This window comes from Chelonia mydas, chromosome 2, assembly GCF_015237465.2.
Source record: "Chelonia mydas isolate rCheMyd1 chromosome 2, rCheMyd1.pri.v2, whole genome shotgun sequence".
NCBI lineage: Eukaryota > Metazoa > Chordata > Testudines > Cheloniidae > Chelonia > Chelonia mydas.
The window spans coordinates 2,493,862-2,515,005 of record NC_057850.1 but is presented as its reverse complement, the minus strand read 5'-3'; the positions used below and the strand labels follow the sequence as shown (position 1 = coordinate 2,515,005).

The window sequence follows — 21,144 nt, the reverse complement described above, 5'->3', positions numbered from 1 at the left end:
GAACTGGGCCTCTCTGCAGCTCCAAATCTAGCTGGGAAAAGCAACGTGTACAATTCAGAACATAAGGAGTGAAATGCTTTGCAAATGAACACCATGTCCCAGGGGCCCTCGCTAGTTTCCTTCTCCACCCAGGCCTGCTGGGCAAAGCTTTAAAGCACCCTGCCCTCTGAGCACACCCTTGCAGCTTTTGAACACATCTTAACGGAGTCTCACATCAGCAGCGCTGGCACCCTGCTCTGCTTCAGCTCCGTTGCACCGTCCTACTGCTCATCTGGTGCCACCCACCACCCTGTTCACTTCTGCCGGCACTTCGTATCTTTTCAGAGCGTGAGCTCCTTGGGGCTCTCCCTGCGTGGTTAGAAAGCACTCAGCGTACCTTGGGCACTACTGCTGTATAAAGAATCATCATTTGAGGCTTTAAGACCACAGCCGTTGTCAGCTTTTTACTTTGCAGCCTCATTGGTTACAGCAGTTGATGAGTGAAGCGGGTTCAGGAGGGACTCTGTGTGGCTTGGTTTGCAAACCCCGCTGGATTAGCAGCAGAGGCTTGGTTAGCTCCCTGGGGTGGGTGGCATTGTGAGCTGCCCTCTAGCTGTGAAGTGTGGCTGGATGCTGACTCGATGCCAGGGACTCTTGTCCAGTTCTACCACACTGGGAAACATGCTACAGAAGTGACAGAGGGGTGAGATCACGGAGGAATCCCTTCCCAGTCACTGCTCTGAAGCACTCTCCTGCCTTTCCCACAGGGAATCTGTATCTCAATGTCTGAACATAGACTTACATCTTTCTCTTCACCCCGAGGATACGGTTTGACTGCACCAATGAAATCAAGAACTGGATAAGCTGTGGGGAGAAAAAAGAACTCCTGTTATCACGATGCGTACGGTAGCCTGGAAAAGACGATAAAATCAATAGCTGAGATCCCTTGCCAAGGGGTTCAAAGCAGTGTCAGAAGAGGACAAGCTGGAAACAGGGCAGACTGCTGAGTACTTGTGATGGTCTGTAAAATGACACCGGGGTTGCAGGGAAAAATACACCAGCAGTCAATTCAATTCCACTTTATAACATGCCAGGCAAGGACTTGTCTTCTGGTCATGGGCTGCTGATATTCACGGTGCCTCAAAATCTACCTCTGCTGTTCCAGTTCCCTTCTCTGGCCCCGAGACAGCCCACTGCAACACCAGGCAACCCTGCTGCTGAGGGCAGCTTGGGTCCTTCTGCGCTTTCAGGGAGTAGGGGAGCTGGCTAGATTTACCTTATTGACGACTTTCTGCTGCTGCGCATGTTTCTGCCTCAAGCTGGCCACTTCCCTCCACAATGCCTCATTCTCACTGCAAGGAAGGAGAAAGCCATCAGACTGCAAAGCGCTGCTTTTGGGGCAGAACAAGCTGATCCTGGGGAAGTGCTGGGAAAGCTGTAGCAGGACTGCAGGCATCTCCAGACACCAGCTCATTTACAAGCTCTTGGGGACATGGGAGGAACTTTTCTTTCTTCACTAATTTTGCCCTGCCATTTGTTACTTGCAGTGAACCTACAGCGACGCTAGACTCGTACGTATGGGCAAATAGATATATTTGTATTTTAAAATGTCTGCACTTTTTGTTTAGCTGTTCCCATCCCTGTAGCATGTGCTCATCTCAAAAAAGAAGCAGTGGAAACAGAACAGTTCACGAACGGGTGATATAAGCAATCAGAGGCCTAGGGAGACTTACACACAAAGGCTATGTCTACACTGGTAACTGAAGGACAAAACTTTTGTCTTTCAGAGGTGTTAACCCCCCCGCCCCGAAAGACAAAAGTTTTGCGGCGACAAGTGCCAGTGTGAACAGCGCATTGGCAGCAGGAGTGATCTCCTGCCAACAACACAAACGCCGCTCGTTGGGGGTAGAAGTATTTTGTCAGCAGGAGAGCCGACAAACAGTGGTTACACTGCGTGACTTTTAGTCGCACGGTTCTGGCGACAGTCATGTCACTAAAAGCTGTGTAGTGTAGATATAGCCAAAGAGACCATGGAAAGACTGGGAGACTTTGGGGAGGACAGGAATAAGGGGGGACACAATGAAGCTCTATAGAAAAGTGAGTGAGATAGGGAAGGTAATTAATGGGCTCCTATTTGTACTTTACTGTAATACAAGAACAAAGGGACTCAGTGAAATTGAAAGATGGCAAATATAACACTGATAAGAGGGACATACTACCTGTATCACACAGCTTATGCAACTCAATGCCACAAACTATCTCAGAGGCAGGGAGCTTAGTAAGATTTACCGAAGGATTAAACATTTTACAGTACACAGGTAACGAGAACAGTCCCAGTTTTATCAGACAGTTAATTAAATCCGTACAGGCTTCAAGGCCAGGACAAAGGACTTAAACCTATTACACAGCACATAACAGCTTCTCTTAGAACTAAAGTCAGGAGAACACGACATTTCCAGCAAACACAGTGTGACCTAAAATGCAGTTCAGAAGTCTAAGGAGCTCATTCTCTCAGTATATGAGGAGACTCTATGTGTTCGGGGTGGGGTGATCATGGTGACTGACCCAGGAATGGCTGCTGCCTGTCACATTAAACTTCCCTTGCCAGTGGAGCAGTTGCAGGTCTTTCAGGTACGGGTCAGCTGTGTGCTGGAATTGTCAGACCTTTAGTGCAGGAGCCCTCCAGTCCAGGACCCCAATACGTCTACACTGCAATAAAAGACCCAGGGCACAGCTGCGCCTGCTGCAGAAGATCTCAGAGCCTGGACTCCAGCCTGAGCCCGAACACCTACACTGCAATTTTTAGCCCCAGAGCCCAAGCCCGAGTCAGTTGACCTGGGCTCTCAGACTTGGTGCTGGGTTTTTTTTTAATCGCAGTGTTGACTTACCCACAGAGCGTCTTTGAACACCTTCTGCAAAGGGTCTGTAAAGAGCCCACATTTTCCTTGACACAGCACATTTGAGGGGGTGAAAACACAGGGAATAATCTGACTGTGGCAGCTAGACCCAAACCCGCGCAGGAAGCAGCTTCTGGGGTTTGCTCAGCTCTTAGCATTGGCATCTTTCCTATTCTCGGAGCCTGAAAGTCAAGGGAAGAACCTGCAACCCCGCTTTGAGTGCTGAACTTCAAATGTTCAGACAGCTTGAACCAAGGACATATTCCAGGAATGGTTCCTGCCCACAATGCCTGAGACACATCTAAGCAATGCAATGAAGGCTAAGGTCCTACAGGCCAAAACTAGTGACAAATAATGAAAGATGGGGGAAAAGAGTGAGAAACAGCTAGAGAAAGGCTCACAAACAGTTAAAATGATTTGAAAGGAGAAAGTGCTTTAATCCTTTCTTTAGCAGTCTTTTATGAGGCAATTAAATCCTGGTGAAGAGTTTATAAGGGCCAGTTTCAAACGATTCATTTCAGGGGTTATTAAAAGATCTTAGAAGTGTTTTATTTCTACAATATTTTATAGAACTACATAAACTCAGCCCCTCTCTGCACCTGGAACTTTTAAAACACTGCTCCCCCGGGAGCACTCCAGCCTTGGGTCACATGCTTTGTATTTAAGACCACTGGGTAAGGAGCTCAGGGGCAGCATTTCGAATTCAAGGACGGCTTGCGTGTCCCAGGGCTATCTGTACAAGGGAGCTGTGACTCAGCTCCATGATAGAGTTAGACAGAGCGGTGCCATCTGGACCTTTACAAAGGGAGGAAGTTACTGTGCGCAGTAACAATGGTTCTTTGACATGTGTGTCCCTACGGGGGCTCCACTGTTGGTGTGCGCGCGCCCCCACGCTGCTGATTGGAGAATTTCAATAGCAGCCTGTCCCGCCCGCATGGCTCCCCGCCTGCCACAAGGCTAGCCAGCATGTGAAGGCATTCCCACCTCAGTTCCTTCTCAACTGAAGAGTCCAACAGTGGAACTCCGAAGAAGAGGGGAGGAGGGTGGGTCCTGGAGCACCCATAGGGACACACATCTCGAAGAACCATCATTTGGGCACAAGGTGAGTAACTTCTTCTTCTTCTTCCTGTGCCTATGGGTGGCTCCACTGTCGGTGACTCCCGAGCAGTGCTGACCACTGGAGGCTGGGACTTCCGACTCAAGTCTGACGTAGAGGACAGTACTGTGGCACTGAACTGGGTGTCTGTAGCCGAATTCCCCAGAATGGCATTGTGTTCTGCAAAGGTATGCACAGATGCCCAGGTAGCTGCTCTGCAGAGCTCAGTTATAGGGATACCCTTGGAGAAGGCGACTGGTAAGGAGACTGATTTTGTGGAATGCATGCATATCAAAGATGAGGGTGTTACTGCATGGAGTTGGCAGCAGAGTTTAATACAGCCAGAGACCCAGTTGGAGAGCCACTGTGCTGAGATCGCTGCATCTTTCGATCTATCTGCAACGGAGAGGAAGAGTCTCAGAGATTTTCTAAAGGCCTTTGTTCTATCCAAATAGAAGGCCAAGGCTCTTCTCACGTGGAGCGTATGGAGGATGGCTTCCCTGTTGTGCTCACGAGGTTTGGGATAAACTGTGGGAAGCTGAATAAGTTGATTCATGTGAAATGCAGAAGTCACTTTAGGGGCAAACTTCAAATGCGGTCTGAGTGTGACCTTGTCAAGGAAGAACACAATAAAAGGGGGATGTGCCATCAAGGCTGCCATCTGCCCTACCCTTCTGGCTGAAGTGATGGTGAAGTGGAATGTCGCCTTCATGGAAAGTGGCCAAGTGAACAAGGGACCATGGGTTCAAATGGTGGTCTAGTCAATCTTTTAAACATTAGATTAAGGTCCCATTGGAGAGTGGGGGCCTGGGTTGTGGGAAGAGGTTTGCTATGCCCGTAAGAAACCTCTTCATAGTTGTGTGGGAAAAGATTGAGTAGCCATCTACCTGTTGGTGGAAGGTTGCGACTGTTGCTAAATGAACCTTCAGTGAGCTAACAGAGAGACCCGCTTGTGTCTGTTTGGCTTGTATACTGAATGTAACCATGCTTGAAGGCATCTCATGCATAATCTGGCATGAGGAATAACAGATGGGCCCGCAGCCATGTGTCCCAGAAGCTGGATGCAATGCTTGGCCGAAGTTTGGGGGCTGGCTTGCACTTGTCTCTATCAACATGGAAAGATTGAGAAATCTGTGATGTGGGAGGAGCGCCTTTGCCTGAGTTGAGGTCAGCTCCTATGAATTCTAGTCTCTGCACCGGTATTAAGGTAAATTTTTGTTCATTGATCTGTAGACCCAGATTCAGAAACAGGTCCCATTTCTGAGTGACCCGTTGAGCCTCTTTGTAGGACTGTGCTGTGAGAAGGCAATTGTTTAGGTAAGGATAAATCATTATGCCCTGAGAGCATAAGTGGGCTGATATTACCGAGAGGACCTTGGAGAACACCCTGGGGGCCAATGAGAGGCCAAAAAGGAGTGCTCTGTACTGGTAGTGGTCCTGGCCCAGCGTGAATCTGAGATAACGCCTGTCACTTGGTATGATAGAAGTGCGGAAGTATGTCCTGAAGGTTGAGGGCCGAGAACAAATCTCTTTCTTCTAATGCAGGGATGATCGTTGATAGGGTGACCATCTTGAATTTTTGCACTTTGTTGAGCACTCTGAGGTCCAGTATGGGTCTCCAACCTTCCTTTTTCTTTGGTATCAAAAAGTAAAGAGTAGAAGCCTTTGCCTCTGCGATGTACCAGCACCGGCTCTATAGTTCCTATGCTGAGATGGTTACCTCTTGACATAGTAGACTATTGTGAGAAGGGTCGCTGATGAGCGATGGGGAAGGGTGTTTGGGAGGGCGATGGGAGGAGAAGTGGATGGCATATCCATTCTGGATCATTTTCAGCACACACTTGTCGGAGGTTATCTATCGCCAGGTGCTGCGGAATTGGGTAAGGCAGTCTCTAAAAGGGGGAGTGGGGTTTCCCAGTGTAAGGTAGCAAGGAGAGCGGCACCTTGACCAACCCATCAAAACTGCCACTTCGAGATTGAGGGCTGAAACGAAGTCAGTTGCGGTCCTGATTGCTTTCGCTTGGGGAACTTAGATTTCTTTTTCTGTAGCTCATAAGATCTCTGTGATGAGTACTGAGAGGTGTACTGCAATGACCGGGGCTTAAACTGTGGCGGAGGGCTGTGTTTTCTCTTGTAGGCCACCGTGTATATCCCTAGGGATTGAAGAGTCGCCCCAAAATCCTTCAACATGTGCAGGGACGGGTCTTTCTTTTTGGCGAACAGCTTTGTTCCCTCAAAGGAAAGGTCTGCCACCGTGGTTTGGACCTCTTTAGGGAAGCCAGACAAATGCAGTTGCAAAGCTCTTCTCAATCACAGCCATAGAAATTGAACATGCCACCATGTCTGCTGCGTCTCATGATGATTGGAGAGACTTTTTGCCACCAGCTGGCCCTCTTAATTATGGCCCTAAATTGGTCTTTGTGGGAGTTCAGGAGCTGATCAACAAAAGAACCTAGTTTCACATAGTTCTGGTAGTTATATTTGGCTAACAAGGCCTGGTAATTTGCTACCCAGAACTGAAGAGAGGCTGATGAATATGCTTTTCTGCCAAACAGGTCCAAATGTTTCTTGTCTCAGTCATACGGGGTGGATTTAAACTGGTATTGGCGGCTCCTAGAATAAACCGCATCCACAAGGATGGAATTTGTAGGTAGGCGGGAAAGTAAAAATTCTGTGCCCTTTGCCAGCACATAATACTTTTTATCCACCTGCTTGCATTTCGGCGGGACGGACGCAGAGGTCTGCCACATAACTCTGGCAGGATCCAGAAGTGCCTCACTAACTGGGAAGGCCACTCTGGCAGAGGTGAAAGAGTGTAGAATGTCCACCAGTATGTGGTGAGGCTCAGTCACTTGGTGCAGCTGTATTTGCAGGGCTTCTGCCACCCCCTGAGCTAAGTCCTGGAATGACTTAAAATCATCCGCCATGGATGGCAGAGGGGACATCACCGCCTCATCAGATGAGGGCGATGAAAGATGGGCATGAGAAGTTTCTTCCTTCTCTGCCTCAGTTTCCATTTCCCCAATAGCTCAGGAGGTTCTGACACCTTTGACACTGCAGATGAAGGAGGCTGCCTCCTTGCCTGTTGGTATGCCACACCAGGGGCCTGGGAGGCTTGTTGCCTTTGGGCCTGCCATAGGTCCCAGTACGGCCATTGAGGGTTGGAGGCTGGTGGCTGGTACCATGGCTGTCCAAACCATGGAGGTTAAGGGGTGGGTGGGTGGTACACCTGGTGTCCATGGTGAAATTGGGACCCATATGGTGGTAGGATGAACGGTGGGAACCCAAGTCCTCTCGTTCACTATCTGACTCTGACGAGGAGAAACGTGGTATGTGGCATGGAGATGTCACTGAGTCCAATGCTCTGGGAGAACTTGGCACCGGAACCCCGGTACTGAATAGGGGCGAGTCTGGTGTGTCGGATACGGAGAGAACCGTTGCGCACTGTCGTCTGCACTGGCTGATTTCCATCTGTGCCAGTGGCTGTCGGTGCTGAGAGGCTGGTACTGATGGAATTGGAGACGCGGACCTAGTCATGTGGTCCGTCGGTGCTGGTGCCAATGACCAGGTTGATGTAGCCTTCCCCGGGACGGATCTTCTATGCTTTTCATGCCCCTGAGGTACCGGTACTTCTTTGCCTGTACCCATCAAGTCTTTGGGCAGAGCGACTTGCTCTGTCAGCTCGGTACATCACGTGCCTTGGGTACCAACTCCAGAAGCTTTGGCACCGTCAGTACCAATGACACCCACAGAGCAGGAGATCGTTTACAGCTTGATTGTGGCTCTCTATGGGGACTCACAGCCCTTTTCTTAGCGGTCTTGAGTGAGTGGCTCGTCTTCTTGGGATCACCTGCCTTCAACATAGAAGGTTGCGGTGACAGCTCTCGCTGGGACTCAGGAGGTTGAAGGGCTGATTCCATGAGCAGGAATTCTCTCTGTCCTTTCTGGACATGGGTTTTAACTGCTGGGACCAACCACTCTTCTGTGGATTGAGCTTTCCCCCCAGGCAGCGAATGCATTGCGAATGTCCCTCCATCACTAGGATGGATTCTTTGCAGCTAAGGCATTTTTTGAAGCCTGGAGAGCCAGGCATACCCTTGTCCAGGTCCCCCCACAGTGGGGTTGGAGAGAGGCAAACCCCTTCTTCTCTTTTCTTTTTTGGTACGGCCAACTAAAACATAGTACAAAAAAGAAAAAAGGCTTCAAATGGAGCTAAAATTTGCAAAACTATAGGGAGTTAATGATCCATGAACGGAGTCTCTAGCTGGGGCAACTGAGAAGGAATTGAGGAGGGAATGCCTAGCCCCATCGCAGGCGGGGAGCCACGCATGTGCAGGTGGGACAGACTGCTATTGAAATTCTCTGATCAGCAGCATGGGGGCACACACACACAGACCTACAGTGGAGCACACTTAGGGACGCTACTCGAAGAAGAATAAGCAACTCTCTAGCTCTTTTACCAAACTGAACTGCTTGTCCCTTGTGTCCCCTCTATGTCTAAAGGCAGGAGCTACTGCAGCCAACGAACAAGTAACATGAAACATGTTCACATTCAGAGAAGCTGGCTAGAGTTATCTGGGTCTTCTTCAAAAAGAACATATAATGTCCACAAACACATCAGCCCTTCTCAGCTGGAAGGAAAGTGCAGTGTGTGTAAACTGGTGCCACATAAGGGGATCAGATATGATGGTGATGGGCACCAGAACAAAACCCTGAGACATACACAGATTTTTTACACAGCGGGTCTGAGAACCAATTCCCCCCAGAAACAGATTCTCTTCCCATATGTTTGTGCTTGGGCTTACTCCCACCTCACAGAGTTCTGATGGTCTTAGCATAGGGACAGACCTGCACGTCTAGTCAGAAGAACTTGGCATCTTTACACAGAAGCCCAGCTCCCCAGCCCCTCCAAGGATACGTCTACACTGCAGCCGGGAGCAAGCCTCCCAGCCCAGGCAGGCAGACTGTGTTGGCAGAACTTGAGCTAGTGTGCTAAAAAAAGCCGTGTGGCTAGTACAGCACCAGAGGGGTTTCAGGGTAGCCAAGAACACAGCCAGCCCTGTGGCCAGCACAAGTCTCCGCCCATGCTGCAACATTCACACAGCTATTTTTGGCATGCTAGCTCTCCCAGCTGCAGGGTAGACATGCCTCAAGAGGCCTGTGATCATCTTCCCAGCAAGACCTCAGCCAGTCACGGCCAATGATGTTTGTTATCTCTTGCAGCCAGAGGAGGCAGTCGTTTGTTATTAAGGGCTCACAAGGATCCTCAGGAGAACAGTCCCTCCTATTTGAAGTCTTCCTAGTGCAATTTTAATTATCAGGATGCATTTGGGACAATGATTCATTTATCCTTCCTTCAGTTAAAACTGCTTTGGGTAAAAAAAACCCTAAGATTAGCTCTATGGCTAGCAATTACTGGAATTAATTAACCCATAACTGACATTTCCCATCAAATATGTTTTTTTAAACAAAATGCAGTGTTGCCAACTCACACTTTTATCATGACTCTCCTCAATTCTGGTGTTTTTCATAAAGCCCAGCTTCTGGAAACAGGTGATGAGATGAGAACCTCAGCTTTCATTTTTATTGTTTTAAAAGGAAGGTTCTAATCCCTCTTGGTTGCAGAGAAAAGCTTGAAAAATTCGACCCTAAATGGTCAAAAACCAGAAGGCAAAGAAAAAGAACCTAATCTGTATTCTTTTTCAAAACCCCTGGATTTGGAGCTGTAGAACACTTGGGGATCGCAATACTGAAAACACCATTTTCAATGGTGACGTGTAGCTGGGACCATATCCTGGTGTGGTTTACCCTGCAGGGTTTATATTTTAGTCTTTGCTGTGTTCTTTTTCTATCTTTTGACAACCCCTCTCCATGTAAATAACTTTTTCAGGATGCACGTTGGAATCTTATATGCAAATGTAACAAGGAATAAAATTCTCACAGACAGGGTGCAGAGACATACAATAGTATTAGCCAGCACATTATACTAAATTCAAAAACAATATTGAGATTTTTATTACGCAAATCATAAATCAGAATTGAGGGTGTTGTCACAGCATTGTTAACTATGTTCTCGTGAGTATTTCAGTAATATTTCATCTCACTGTAAGGTCACAGAACAGACACGCAGTACTAAAGTGCCCCTGGAACATACACCTACAATTGTAGAAGAGCACAGCTCCTTCATATTCGTATAGTCTATCGGTTGTCGGATAGTATGCCACATTGTCCACAGCTGCTTGGCCCCGAGGAAGATCCTAACCATAACGGGTATGCGCAGGGGCAGAGTTAAACTGATGACTGCCAGCGTCTTGGCCCAAATTCCGACTTGGGTAACCAGGTTTTTCCTACCTAAATACTCCCAGCGGCTTCGTTTAGAGCCAGTGCTCCTCCCAAGCTGTCCTACTGCTGTGCGCTGTCATGCAGTCACTGAGCAGTAGTTCGGGAAGTGACTCCCGTGTCGCAGTGTGTGTGCACGCACAATCTGTCTACCCAGGCGTGGTTTGCGTTTATTGGTACACGTTTGGGATGGCTGTACTGCTCATGGGTGATAAAATGTGGAACTCTCTCTCTGTTGCTTGATAACCATCTGACTTCCCCTGCATTTAAATCCTTCCTCCATTCTTCAAAGTCTTTATAATGTACCCATCACCATGCCTCGCTCAGACAATATAATCATTAAAACACAAACTATGCTTTACGTTCAGTTTAGAGCCTCAGACAATGTAACTTGCATGTCTTATGTCAGTAGGACATAAGATTGTATCCAACTGAGACTGCAAGCTTCTCATCGGGCCAGGGACTGTATTGTCTGCCATGTTCTGTACTGCAGCAAACACTTATCAGAGCTCAATATGTCATAATGAGTGGGACCACTCCTCTCCAGATCTCTCTGCCTACAGAAAAACAGAGGTGACAGCCGCTCAAGTCACCCTCCTCTGACTGCACGGCAGGTACTCTGCAGGTCCAGCTTCCATACTGAAGGAGAAGGCAGGCTGGGGGGCATAATCATGCAAGCCAAGCTCCTTACAGAGATTTCTTATTTCAGAGTCTCCTCCCAAGCTCGGGTGAAACCCAGCTCCTTTAGCACCAGGAAGCATTTATTTCTGAGACCTAAACTGGTTCATGTTTCTGGACCTTAAAGCTGCCAATCCTTAAGTTCATGCCAATATCATTTTGGGGGGAAAGTCCTTACTTGGAGGAAAAAGGAATGGCTGGGAATGTTTTTTTTTGTTTTGTTTTATTAAAGTTGAGGTTTGGAAACTACCCAAAGGTTTAGAATGTTAGTGACTGCCCTGAACAAGATAGATTAGTAGGCAGAGTGCAGGAGAAATAGTTGAGGATGCAAGACAAATGCCATTTATCACATGTCCATCAGCAGTTCAGGAAGCAGCATTATGAAACGTCACAACATGACAGGATTCCCAAAAGACTGATCAGCTTCAGCAGCGCTGAAGGTAGTGCACATACCCCAGGAGAAGGTTCTTTGATACTTAGCATTGTCTAGACTAGCATGCAGAAAGGGGATATGAATCTGAGGGACTAATTTATTGTGCAGATACAGGCACCTTATCAAATCTCATTCTACGACATGTGTTGACTAACACTCAAATCTGCTTCCTTTAAGTGAATGGCAAACACACATCCATTAAAACATGGATGGGGGTGGGGGGAAATGAAAATACAGGAGCTTACAAGAAAGGGGACATGGTTCTCCCACCAGGAAACACTAGCCCTTACTTCTGTATTCTTTTCCTTTCTCCCACATACCTCAAATTTGTACATAGTGCCCATTAGTATCATAGCTAAGTGGTCTGGCCTACGTGCTCAGCCTGAGAGCCATGAGCTGCCTCCTGCATTCTCACCCCTGCCTCACTGAGATCAATTGCCCGCTCTCATCCACATCAATTCGGCATCTTTTCCTACATGGCTGCAGTCAACTGGGGAAAAAAAAACCTGATGGAAAGTCTGAATTTGAAGGAGACTTCATGTTTTAAGCAATAAGTGGACAGCTTCATGTTCTCTCTTTTTTTCTGTTTGTTCGGGGTCCCAGTCCTGGGTGCTATCCCAATATAAAGATTTACTAGAACGTTAATACAACCTGCCACACAAATTTGTGAGAGACCTTGCTTAGTCACCTAGAGGGTAGATTCTATGGTCAGTAGCTGAAGGGATAACAGATGAGTGTTATCTGCAGCTAGAAACTTATCTTCACTATCAGTAACCTGCACAGGTAGAAAAAATAAGGTTGTGTCCTTGTCTATGATGTGTAAAGGCGGCCTGAAAAGCCCACCACCCCCACCCCCTGCAAACTCCAACAGTTTGTGCTGGTTGTTTTTTTCCATTCAGAAAGATGAGGCAAGTCTTATTTTCTTTTTGTGATGGTGGACTTCCTGTATAAGTCAGATTGTCTATTAGAAGGTTAACAAAGAGAGGTTTTCATGCAAGTGTGTTTGTGAAACAGGTATTTAAACATATTCAATGGTCTAAATACAAATCCCTCCCCTTTTTCATTAAGGTTTCACTTCTTCAGCATTCATATGACTTCAGTTCTCCAGTCACCCATAGAATGCTCTATGGGAAACAAGGGGTAATAACATTTTTGGACATAAGCAGCTATGCAGACTCCTAAGTCACTCAGGCACTTTTGAAAAATTCTACCTGAGATTCGAACACAAAAAGCAAGCGGTATTCATTTTTGTTAAAGCAGTGAGTCAGGCCTCTGTTATAGCATAAATAAAACAAGCCCATTTTTATAGGTCAACTTTCACACTGCTACTGCCGAAGCAACCCCTTCATCGGAGCAATATCTGAAGATTACAACATGGGAGAACTGAGTGACAGTAAGCATGTGCCAGTGGGTGTAGAGACCTCTCTCTAAAGATCACAATCCCGTAATAGAGGGAAAGTGTAGTGAAGGAATTAAAGGAAATTTTTATATTCAACTCAGTCATTACCTAACCTCCTTAGAAATGAAATATTGGAAGCTTAAGCAATCAGCTACTAATTTGGACAGATACAAAGCCCTCTTCCCCTCATAAGCATTTTATACCACTCACTCACTAAATACATGTGGCAAGTTAGAATTCTCAGAGATATTAACAGTAACCTATGTTACTTATCATATGATGAAAGAAAGCCAGACACTAGCTATTAATTCAATGAGGGAGTACGGGAAGGATTTTTGGGAGAAAGCTAAAATGATCTGTTCCAGAGAGAAAACAAAGTTTTTGCTCAGACTGGTGTGGCAAGATCCCTTGGAAGAACCAGTCTTCCAAGGTTTAGATTGGATATTAGATTGGATATATATGGGGGAGGTTTAGATTGGATATTAGGAAAAACTTTTTCACTAAGAGGGTGGTGAAACACTGGAATGCGTTACCTAGGGAGGTGGTAGAATCTCCTTCCTTAGAGGTTTTTAAGGTCAGGCTTGACAAAGCCCTGGCTGGGATGATCTAACTGGGACTTGGTCCTGCTTCGAGCAGGGGGTTGGACTAGATGACCTTCTGGGGTCCCTTCCAACCCTGATATTCTATGATTCTATGAACCACGGGCTGAACTAGATAAGCTCATGGAGGATAAGTCCATCAATGGCAATTAGCCAGGATGGGCAGGGATGGTGTCCCTAGCCTCTGTTTGCCAGAAGCTGGGAATGGGCAACAGGGGAAGGATCACTTCATAATTCCCTGTTCTGTTCATTCTCTCTGGGGCCCCTGGCACTGGCCACTGTCGGCAGACAGGAGACTGGGCTGGATGGACCATGGGTCTGACTCAGTCTGGCCGTTCTCATGTTCTAGAAATTGTCCAGGAGGATCTTCGTTGTAGGAAGACTTCAGAGAGTGGTGTAACTCTCCCCTCCTTATTGCTTCTACCCACCCGCAAGCTAGGGTGAAACACATGTCCCAGCCCCTTGAGGCAGCAGCCCAATTGGAGCTACAAACACTGAAAGCTTGTAGTTCTCCAGAACCAATTCAATCAATGGACCTTTTCAGTTTGAAAGAGTTTCTGGCCCGCTGAGATAAGCTGAATTTGTTTTCTCTACTGAACAGGTCTCTTCAGGGTGATTGTAATGATGCTGAATTGATTCATCTTTAAGACATGTGTCTCCAGAAGCTTCAGGTAGGCACAGCACATCCTGTTAGTAGAAATACCTTTTCTTTTCATCTATTTTAATATAAGAGGAAAGGTTCCGTTCTTAATTAACCCGTTTAGCTTAACACTAAGGTAAGCTTTTATAGCTATAGTTCACATTGTCAGTTAACAATGAGGTTTCATTCACCCCTAGAACTCACCCTAGGGCTGGTCTACATTGCATAGCTAAGTCTGAAGGTGTGAAAATCTAGAGCCCTGAGCCACACAGCTCTGCTGACCTAACCCCGGTGGTAGACAGCACTAGATCAATGGAAGAATTCTTCCATCAAGCAAGCTACTGGCTCTTAGGGAGGCAGATTAACTACAGCGATAGGAAAAGCTCTCCTGTTGGGGTGAGTAGTGTCTGCATTGAAGCACTACAGCAAGAATTTTAACTTGCCCCATGTATTTAGCTGTAGTCCTTTAAGTGTAGGCATATCCCTAGTGACCTGGTGGATTCTCCATCGCTTGAAGTCTTTAAAGCACGACTGATCTCTTTTTAAGAGACTGAGAAACACAATCAGAAGTTAAGGGCTTGATACAAAAAAGTTATGGGTGACGTTCTTGGGCCTGTGGTATGGCACAAGGAACAGAACCAGTATTTATTGTGGTTTGGTTCTGATTCAGTTGCACTCCGTGTGTTTGAGTTCAGTGTTGGTTTAAGACACCAAAAAACAAACCAACCAACCCACCCAGTTGGGTTAGTGGGTCGAGCCAATTCAAATCAAACTTCCATCTTAGTGGAAACAAACTCACTTGAAACTTTTGATTTTTGACCATTTAACTAACTTCATGTGACTTTTCCTAGTGTGCGTATGTTGTAAAACAATTATTTTATGAACAATTTGTCTGAGTGCACTACAATACCATCTTCTAATATGGGCCCCCTCATATTGAGCCAAGTGAAAGGATAAATTTGAATTTGGCGCATTGGCCCTGCCTCACGTGGGGCAACTGGAGGGAGGAGCTGCCCAGGGGTTGGGGATGGGTGGCAGAGACCTGTCTAATAGGGAGAAAGATTGTGGAGCCATTATCTTTCTGCTGCAGGTTGAAGAGTTGTTAACTTCTGAGACCAGGGAACATTCTACCTTCTCCCCCATGGATCTCAGAAATGGCTCATCTGTCTCTGGGGCCCCCTGCTGCCTCATGTGGGGTGTAGGCAGCTGCGAAGCTTCCCCTCTCCTGCCCTACTTTTGTGGGCCGGCCTCCCTTCTATTCGCATTATACTAGGGCAGGCCTGACAGCAGTCATGTGCTTACTTGTTACTGCGCTGCCTTGCTTTGTGAGGAAAATAAGGTCACAGTAGTTTAAAATATTGAGCTTAAAAAATACTGAACCTTTCTTTTAACTGAGAACTCATGTTTTCTTCAGGTCACTTCCAGGTCCCTGGGTAGGGCTAAATCAGGGTTCCAGTTCTAGTACAAATCTCTGTTTGCGCCAGTTCTCTGGCTCTGGTTCTGAAGGCATTCAGACTCACTCACCTTCCCAGCTCCTTCGGGCCTCAATCTTTGATTCACAGAATTTAAAACCAGAAGGGCCATTACATTTCACCTCCTTACCCCTGTTTTGAGCCCAGTAACTTGAGTTTTGACTATGAGTTTGCATGGACACAGTATGATTCAACTAAGCAAATGAGGGACTGTTAGGGGGCAGTGTTAATTTGAACAGGACACTGCTCAAGGTTGCCACTCATTGATCAGCAGCAGGAGGGCCTACGCATCAATAGCTGAAGCCATAATTCCTGCCATTCCAACTGAAAGTCAGCAGCTGACTCTGTTGTTCTGTTCTGTACCAGGACTGGCAGCGAGGGAAGATTACCACTGCTCTGACTACACAGGCTTAGAGCCTTCAGCCTCCTGCTACCCTGACTGAACCACAGAGTGGCTCACTGATGAAAGCTGGTTCATATAAAAGCAACAGCCCAACAACTGAATCTGAAGAACAGTGGTGTATTGTATCCTCCTTTTCACTACAATGGCAGAGGCTTTGGCAGCACTATGCACTAGGGGCCTGCTAACAAGGCCTCAGGCAGTTGTAGAGCATGTGTAATTAAGATACGCATCTAAAGCAGTCCATTCTAGTGAGCAGGAATAGAGAGTTCCTTTGGCAGTTCTAATGGAGCAGCAGGTTACGCTCAGCATGGTGGTAGACAGCACTTCAGACCTGGAAGACTGCATTCCAATGAAATTGGATTTGGTTTCTTAACCAAAATGGGCAGCATAGTGGGAAAAATGGAGGATCAGAGGTGACTAAACAGGGCTGGATGTGGTACCTGGCCACACCTACTCACTGTTCCTGACCTGAGCAGAAGGATGCTGCAGAGCAACATGAAGTACACTCCACAAGAGAACAAGTTTGCAACTCTGGAAATTCCAGCCAGGCCAGGAGGAAAGCCCAAGGTATGATCTAAGACCACAATCCTGAGAACAAAGTGAGTCACTGATAAACACTCAGGTCAGCCCCTGATCCAGAACAGTCTGAAATGTGAATCAGCGAAGGGAACGAGTGAAATAGGATGAGCCTCAGTACAAGAGGACAGCTTGGAGGTAGCTTGCACCCTGCACCCAATGCAGCCCACCCCAGATCAGGAAGTGCGTCTGTGACACACCCACGATCAAGAACTTCCAGTGCAAAGGAGGAAGTTGTACAAAAGGATAGAAAATTGCTCACGCTACAAGCCAAAGTAAAAAGATGTCAGTTGGGTTTAGTTATTTTAACATCAGTATCAGGCCACAGTTGGTAACTAATTTCAGGTTCAGATCACCGCACTCTAAAAACAAGTACTCCACAGGTCTTTAACCTGTAGTTTGGAATGGCCAATAAAACTGACTTCAGATGATCTCAAGCAGTGACTAAGCTCATAAAAAGCAGCAGCGCAGATAAAACACAGATCCCACATTATACACAGTGTTATACACCATCAAAGCAATTTTAAAAATCAAGCTGATGTTTGACTCTGAGCCAGCGTAGCTCCCTCAAGACTGGACTGACATGCAGAGGCCATGGTGAGAGAATTAATGTTTTGGCCCCAGCGGCTGGAACAGCTGGATCCTATGCAGCACTCGCACAGGGAGGCCATAAAACAAAACATTACAGTTGTCTAATTTAGAGGTCATGAAAGCATGGACCACAGTCCTAGCATCAGGCTAGACTAGCCAGAGTTCAGCCAAGAAGACTGGAGTAGTTAAGAGAGCACATACAAACCCCATGCCTGCAATTAAGACTACTCGAGAACCACACTGTGCACCACAGCGACTGGGGGAGGAAACCAAGTCCCTTTTTTCTGCCACCATGCAAACCTGACAGGTGAGCAGCTTCCACGCATGCAGATCTCCTCCCACCCAGCTCGTGGGAAGCGAACATAACCATGCAGGTGCATAAAACTGGACTTAGCGCTAACTGGGGGAACCCCTTCTCCCATTCACAGAAAACTTTAGCTGCCCACTTTCTGAAATGGCGGATGTTCCAACTAATGATGCTGACAGCGTATCTGCATTAGGGAGGCTTTAATTTAGTTCCCAATGAAACCTAGAAAGGAGGAGGGGAGGGAAGGGGGGGAACAGCCTGGGCAATCACCTGGGTAATACCATCACCTCCACCTCTCCACACCAGCCAGGGCTGGGGGATATCTTGTGATAACAGATGGGCCTCGCTTCATGCACAACCTGGGAAAAGGGGCTCTGGAGAGGCTGACGCCAGCAGTGATGCAGTTGTGCTCAGATTACTACAGCACACGAAGAAATGGAGGATGGAATCCCTGCTAATGGAATGCAGCTGGTAGGCAAGAAAGACAGCTTCATCCACACAAGTATGCTCAAACGCTAGCTCTTGCAGTCCTTTTCAGCATGGGGACCCTCTGCTGCGTAATGAAACCAAGAGAACCATGTGCTTCAAAATTTACTGTGCCTCTTCCAGAAATAAGACAGTGATGTCTTATTTCCAGACCATAGCCGTATACACATACTGATTTAACTCCTTTGTTGCATTGTCACATCTGTTAAATAAAAGCAATTTGGAAACTGAAGGTAAAATGGAAAACAGGCAGATCTCTCCACAGATGCAGCAGTGGGCCAGAATCTCCCCTATCAGAGCTGGGCAATATAGGCTTACAGGAACATCATTTGAATAGGTTTTGACCAATTGCAAGATATTTGCAAGGGCAGGAGGTAAGAGTTCCATTTGACTGGCAGATTAAAGCTACTCTCCTGCAGTATGAAGGGGAGGCCTGTGGAGGCTCCTGCATTTAATTCTCTGCTTGATCCAGGCAGGCTGCTGGCTCATGACAGATAATGCAGGCTGCTTCAGTCCCCATAGGCCCCACACCTCTGCATTATAAGCAAAAGACTGCACTCTGGCCACCCTGACTGCAGACAGCAAAAGCTGGAATAGGATTAATTGACTTGTAGACAGCAATGCCTCACTCCAGAGTTGCCTGCAGGCAGCAGAGGAAGCATCCAATGTGTTTGGTTTAACTCATGAGGGGTTCATGTTTTGTAACAGAGAACTGGCTTTCAGGAGCTGCCGTTCCAGCTTTCCAGCGGGGCCACAGGCAGGCAAGGAGGAATCTGGGTTACTTCCTGAAGCTACTTGCATCTGTTCAAGTACCAAGAGTAAATAAAAGTTATCAAAAGTGTATCCTGGAAACAGAGCCCTCTTTGGTCAGCTTCCTCATTACTGCCTTGGGAAACCCCTACCGAGGAGCTGGGGTGAGGGCCCATCTTTACCATCATTCCCCAAGGGCAAGGTCAACTTAACAGTGCTTGGCTTGTACTTAGCATTACTACACTACTGGCACCTCTAAAGTTAGTACTGCTTGGGCCTGCAGCAATCTGGCTAACAAGTATTGATCATATTCTCTTTGTGCAGCAGCATGTGGAAGAGGTTTGCATGAGTCCCAAGTCTGTGCTTTGAGGCAGTGGAATTCCTTGTTGAAAACTGCTCTCTTGATCCTTGGGGCACAAAACAGGGAGCAGAAGGGGAGAAAAGCAGATACTTCTTGAAAATTGGCCCTACTTTCACTACAGAAGGCTGGATTTCTAATGAAATGGCCCAGAAAGTCCCAATCTCCAGGGTTTTCACTCTGACATTTCTAACATGGCAAAAGCAGCTTCCATTCATGACAGGCACTCTGATACCATGACAAAAAGTGCTGTGCAATGACCCAGACCTATAACCCAGGATTTGTACATTGCAAATTAACTAGCGCACAGCCCACAGTCTGCTCTGTCCATGACGCCAGCTGTGATGCCATACTCATTTGTTTGTCCCATAAGCACCTTCTCCTCTTTCTATGCCCCTCTACACATAGAACACTCTCTTTCTCCCATTCACCACCCTCTCCTGCTGCAAGTTCCTCATGAAAACACTCACTACTCCCGTGATACCCGCAGTGAGTCAGTAATCATGCTCATTCCTCTCTTCCTTGGAGATTTCCTTTTATACATAGACAGGAAGGGAAACACAACAAGGTGTGCACATGCCTTAATTGAATACTGGCACGGTCCCATCACCGTTACTCTCATCCTTCCTCTCCCCACTAGCTGACAGACACTTTTTGGGGCAGAGATCACGTGTGCCTTCTGTGAAGAACCCAATCCACTGATGGACACTGTAAAATAAAAGATTAGGGTGCTTGCACAGGATTTGTTTGCAAATAAAAAAAAAAAGTCCTACTCCCCCCAGGTCTGCTGCTCAGAAAAACAGAGCAAGTTCCAGTTGGATTTCAACACAATTAAATGGAAATGGGTTCAAAATAGCAGTACAAGGATAGAGAGAGAGAGAGAGGGGCTTTTTTTTATGGGTATAAACCCATTTTTTACTCCTACCACCAGCTTACAAATGGAGGAGCTTCAGTTTAAGACACCATGCCCATCTCACTGGAAAGAGGTGCTGGTTAACCACTGACCCACCGGTCCTAGACAGACCTTTTGCCCAATCCTCAGGAATGGACACAAGATTACAAGCTCATAAAGTATAGTGTAAAACACGGAAAATATCTAGCCAGAAAGTTCACACAAGATCCTCTTCCAGATTTTATGCCTTTGCTAGATAGACTGGGCTTAATTTTTCTCCACTCCTATTAAGCTGATATTCAGAGCAAAACTGTTTCTCTAAGAACTACTCAGGAGTGGTAGAGAGAAAACAGGGTTACAAAGTTCTACCTTTTACTCTAATTTTAAATTTAGAACTAGGAAAGTTGCTCAGCTCCTCAACCCCCAAAAGATTTCAAGCAGCTTAGTGCCAGAAAGTGGAAGGCTTCCATGAACGAGGTTTTCTTAGACTGAATAAAAGCTTGGCTATCACCTAGTTGGCTTCATTATGTCCTGCCTCAGCTTTTCTCTCACCTAACACTGATGGATTCAATCTTTTCAACAAATGTTCTAATGCAAAACTCTATCCTCTTAGGGCCGTGTCAAATAATAATATATATTATGTTGCTTTTGGAAACCTGAAATGATAAAGAAAGTTACGCGGGTCAAAATTATCTGGTATGATTTACTGGCGGTTTTGCATATGGTAAACGAATTCTGGTGAAGAGGAATCATACAGCAAAGGCCAAGTTCTGGTGTCTGGGTAGATTTATTTTTATCAAGAGAAATTTTAACTTTTAAATTCTGTTAGCAACTGGGGCCTTGTAAAAGTGGCGGGCCTTGTAAACAGAGTCTGGTCAGCAGGAAGTGCTCTCAGCGTTCCATGGCAAAGCTTCACGCGCCAAGCTAAAGCAAATGCAGTCCCTGAAGGATGCAGGGGGAAGCCGATAAAAACAGGTGCAGACACCATGGCTAGCCCATTGCTTTCAACAATCTGTTTATAATTAAACTTTTGGATACACTTCAGCTCCCACTGGACAAAAGCAGAGCCAATGAATCACTAGGAAGTGACAACTTCTCTGCCTCACCTTCCTGCTTTGTGTGTTGCATGAGGGTAGTAGCACTTAGTAAAGCAAACTGGAGAGAGAGAGTGTGTGTGGGGTACGGTCTGAGCATGGGCCATGCCTAGGAGAGGGAGACTGGTACTAGTCCTCAGGTATGGCCCTTCCCC

General features: G+C 46.7%; 1 protein-coding gene across 2 annotated transcripts in view; it reads right to left on the bottom strand.

Annotated features, from left to right (window-relative positions):
• The window catches only part of HSF1 (heat shock transcription factor 1), a 97,765-nt gene that overhangs the window by 27,581 nt on the left and 49,040 nt on the right, over window positions 1-21,144 (bottom strand). For both annotated transcript variants that reach the window (XM_037891801.2, XM_037891802.2), the window contains exons 5-6: window positions 1,256-1,331; window positions 782-843 (exon numbers count right to left, since the gene is read on the bottom strand). In XM_037891801.2, coding sequence (XP_037747729.1) covers window positions 782-843; window positions 1,256-1,331 — 138 coding nt within the window. The remainder of the gene's footprint in view (window positions 1-781; window positions 844-1,255; window positions 1,332-21,144) is intronic.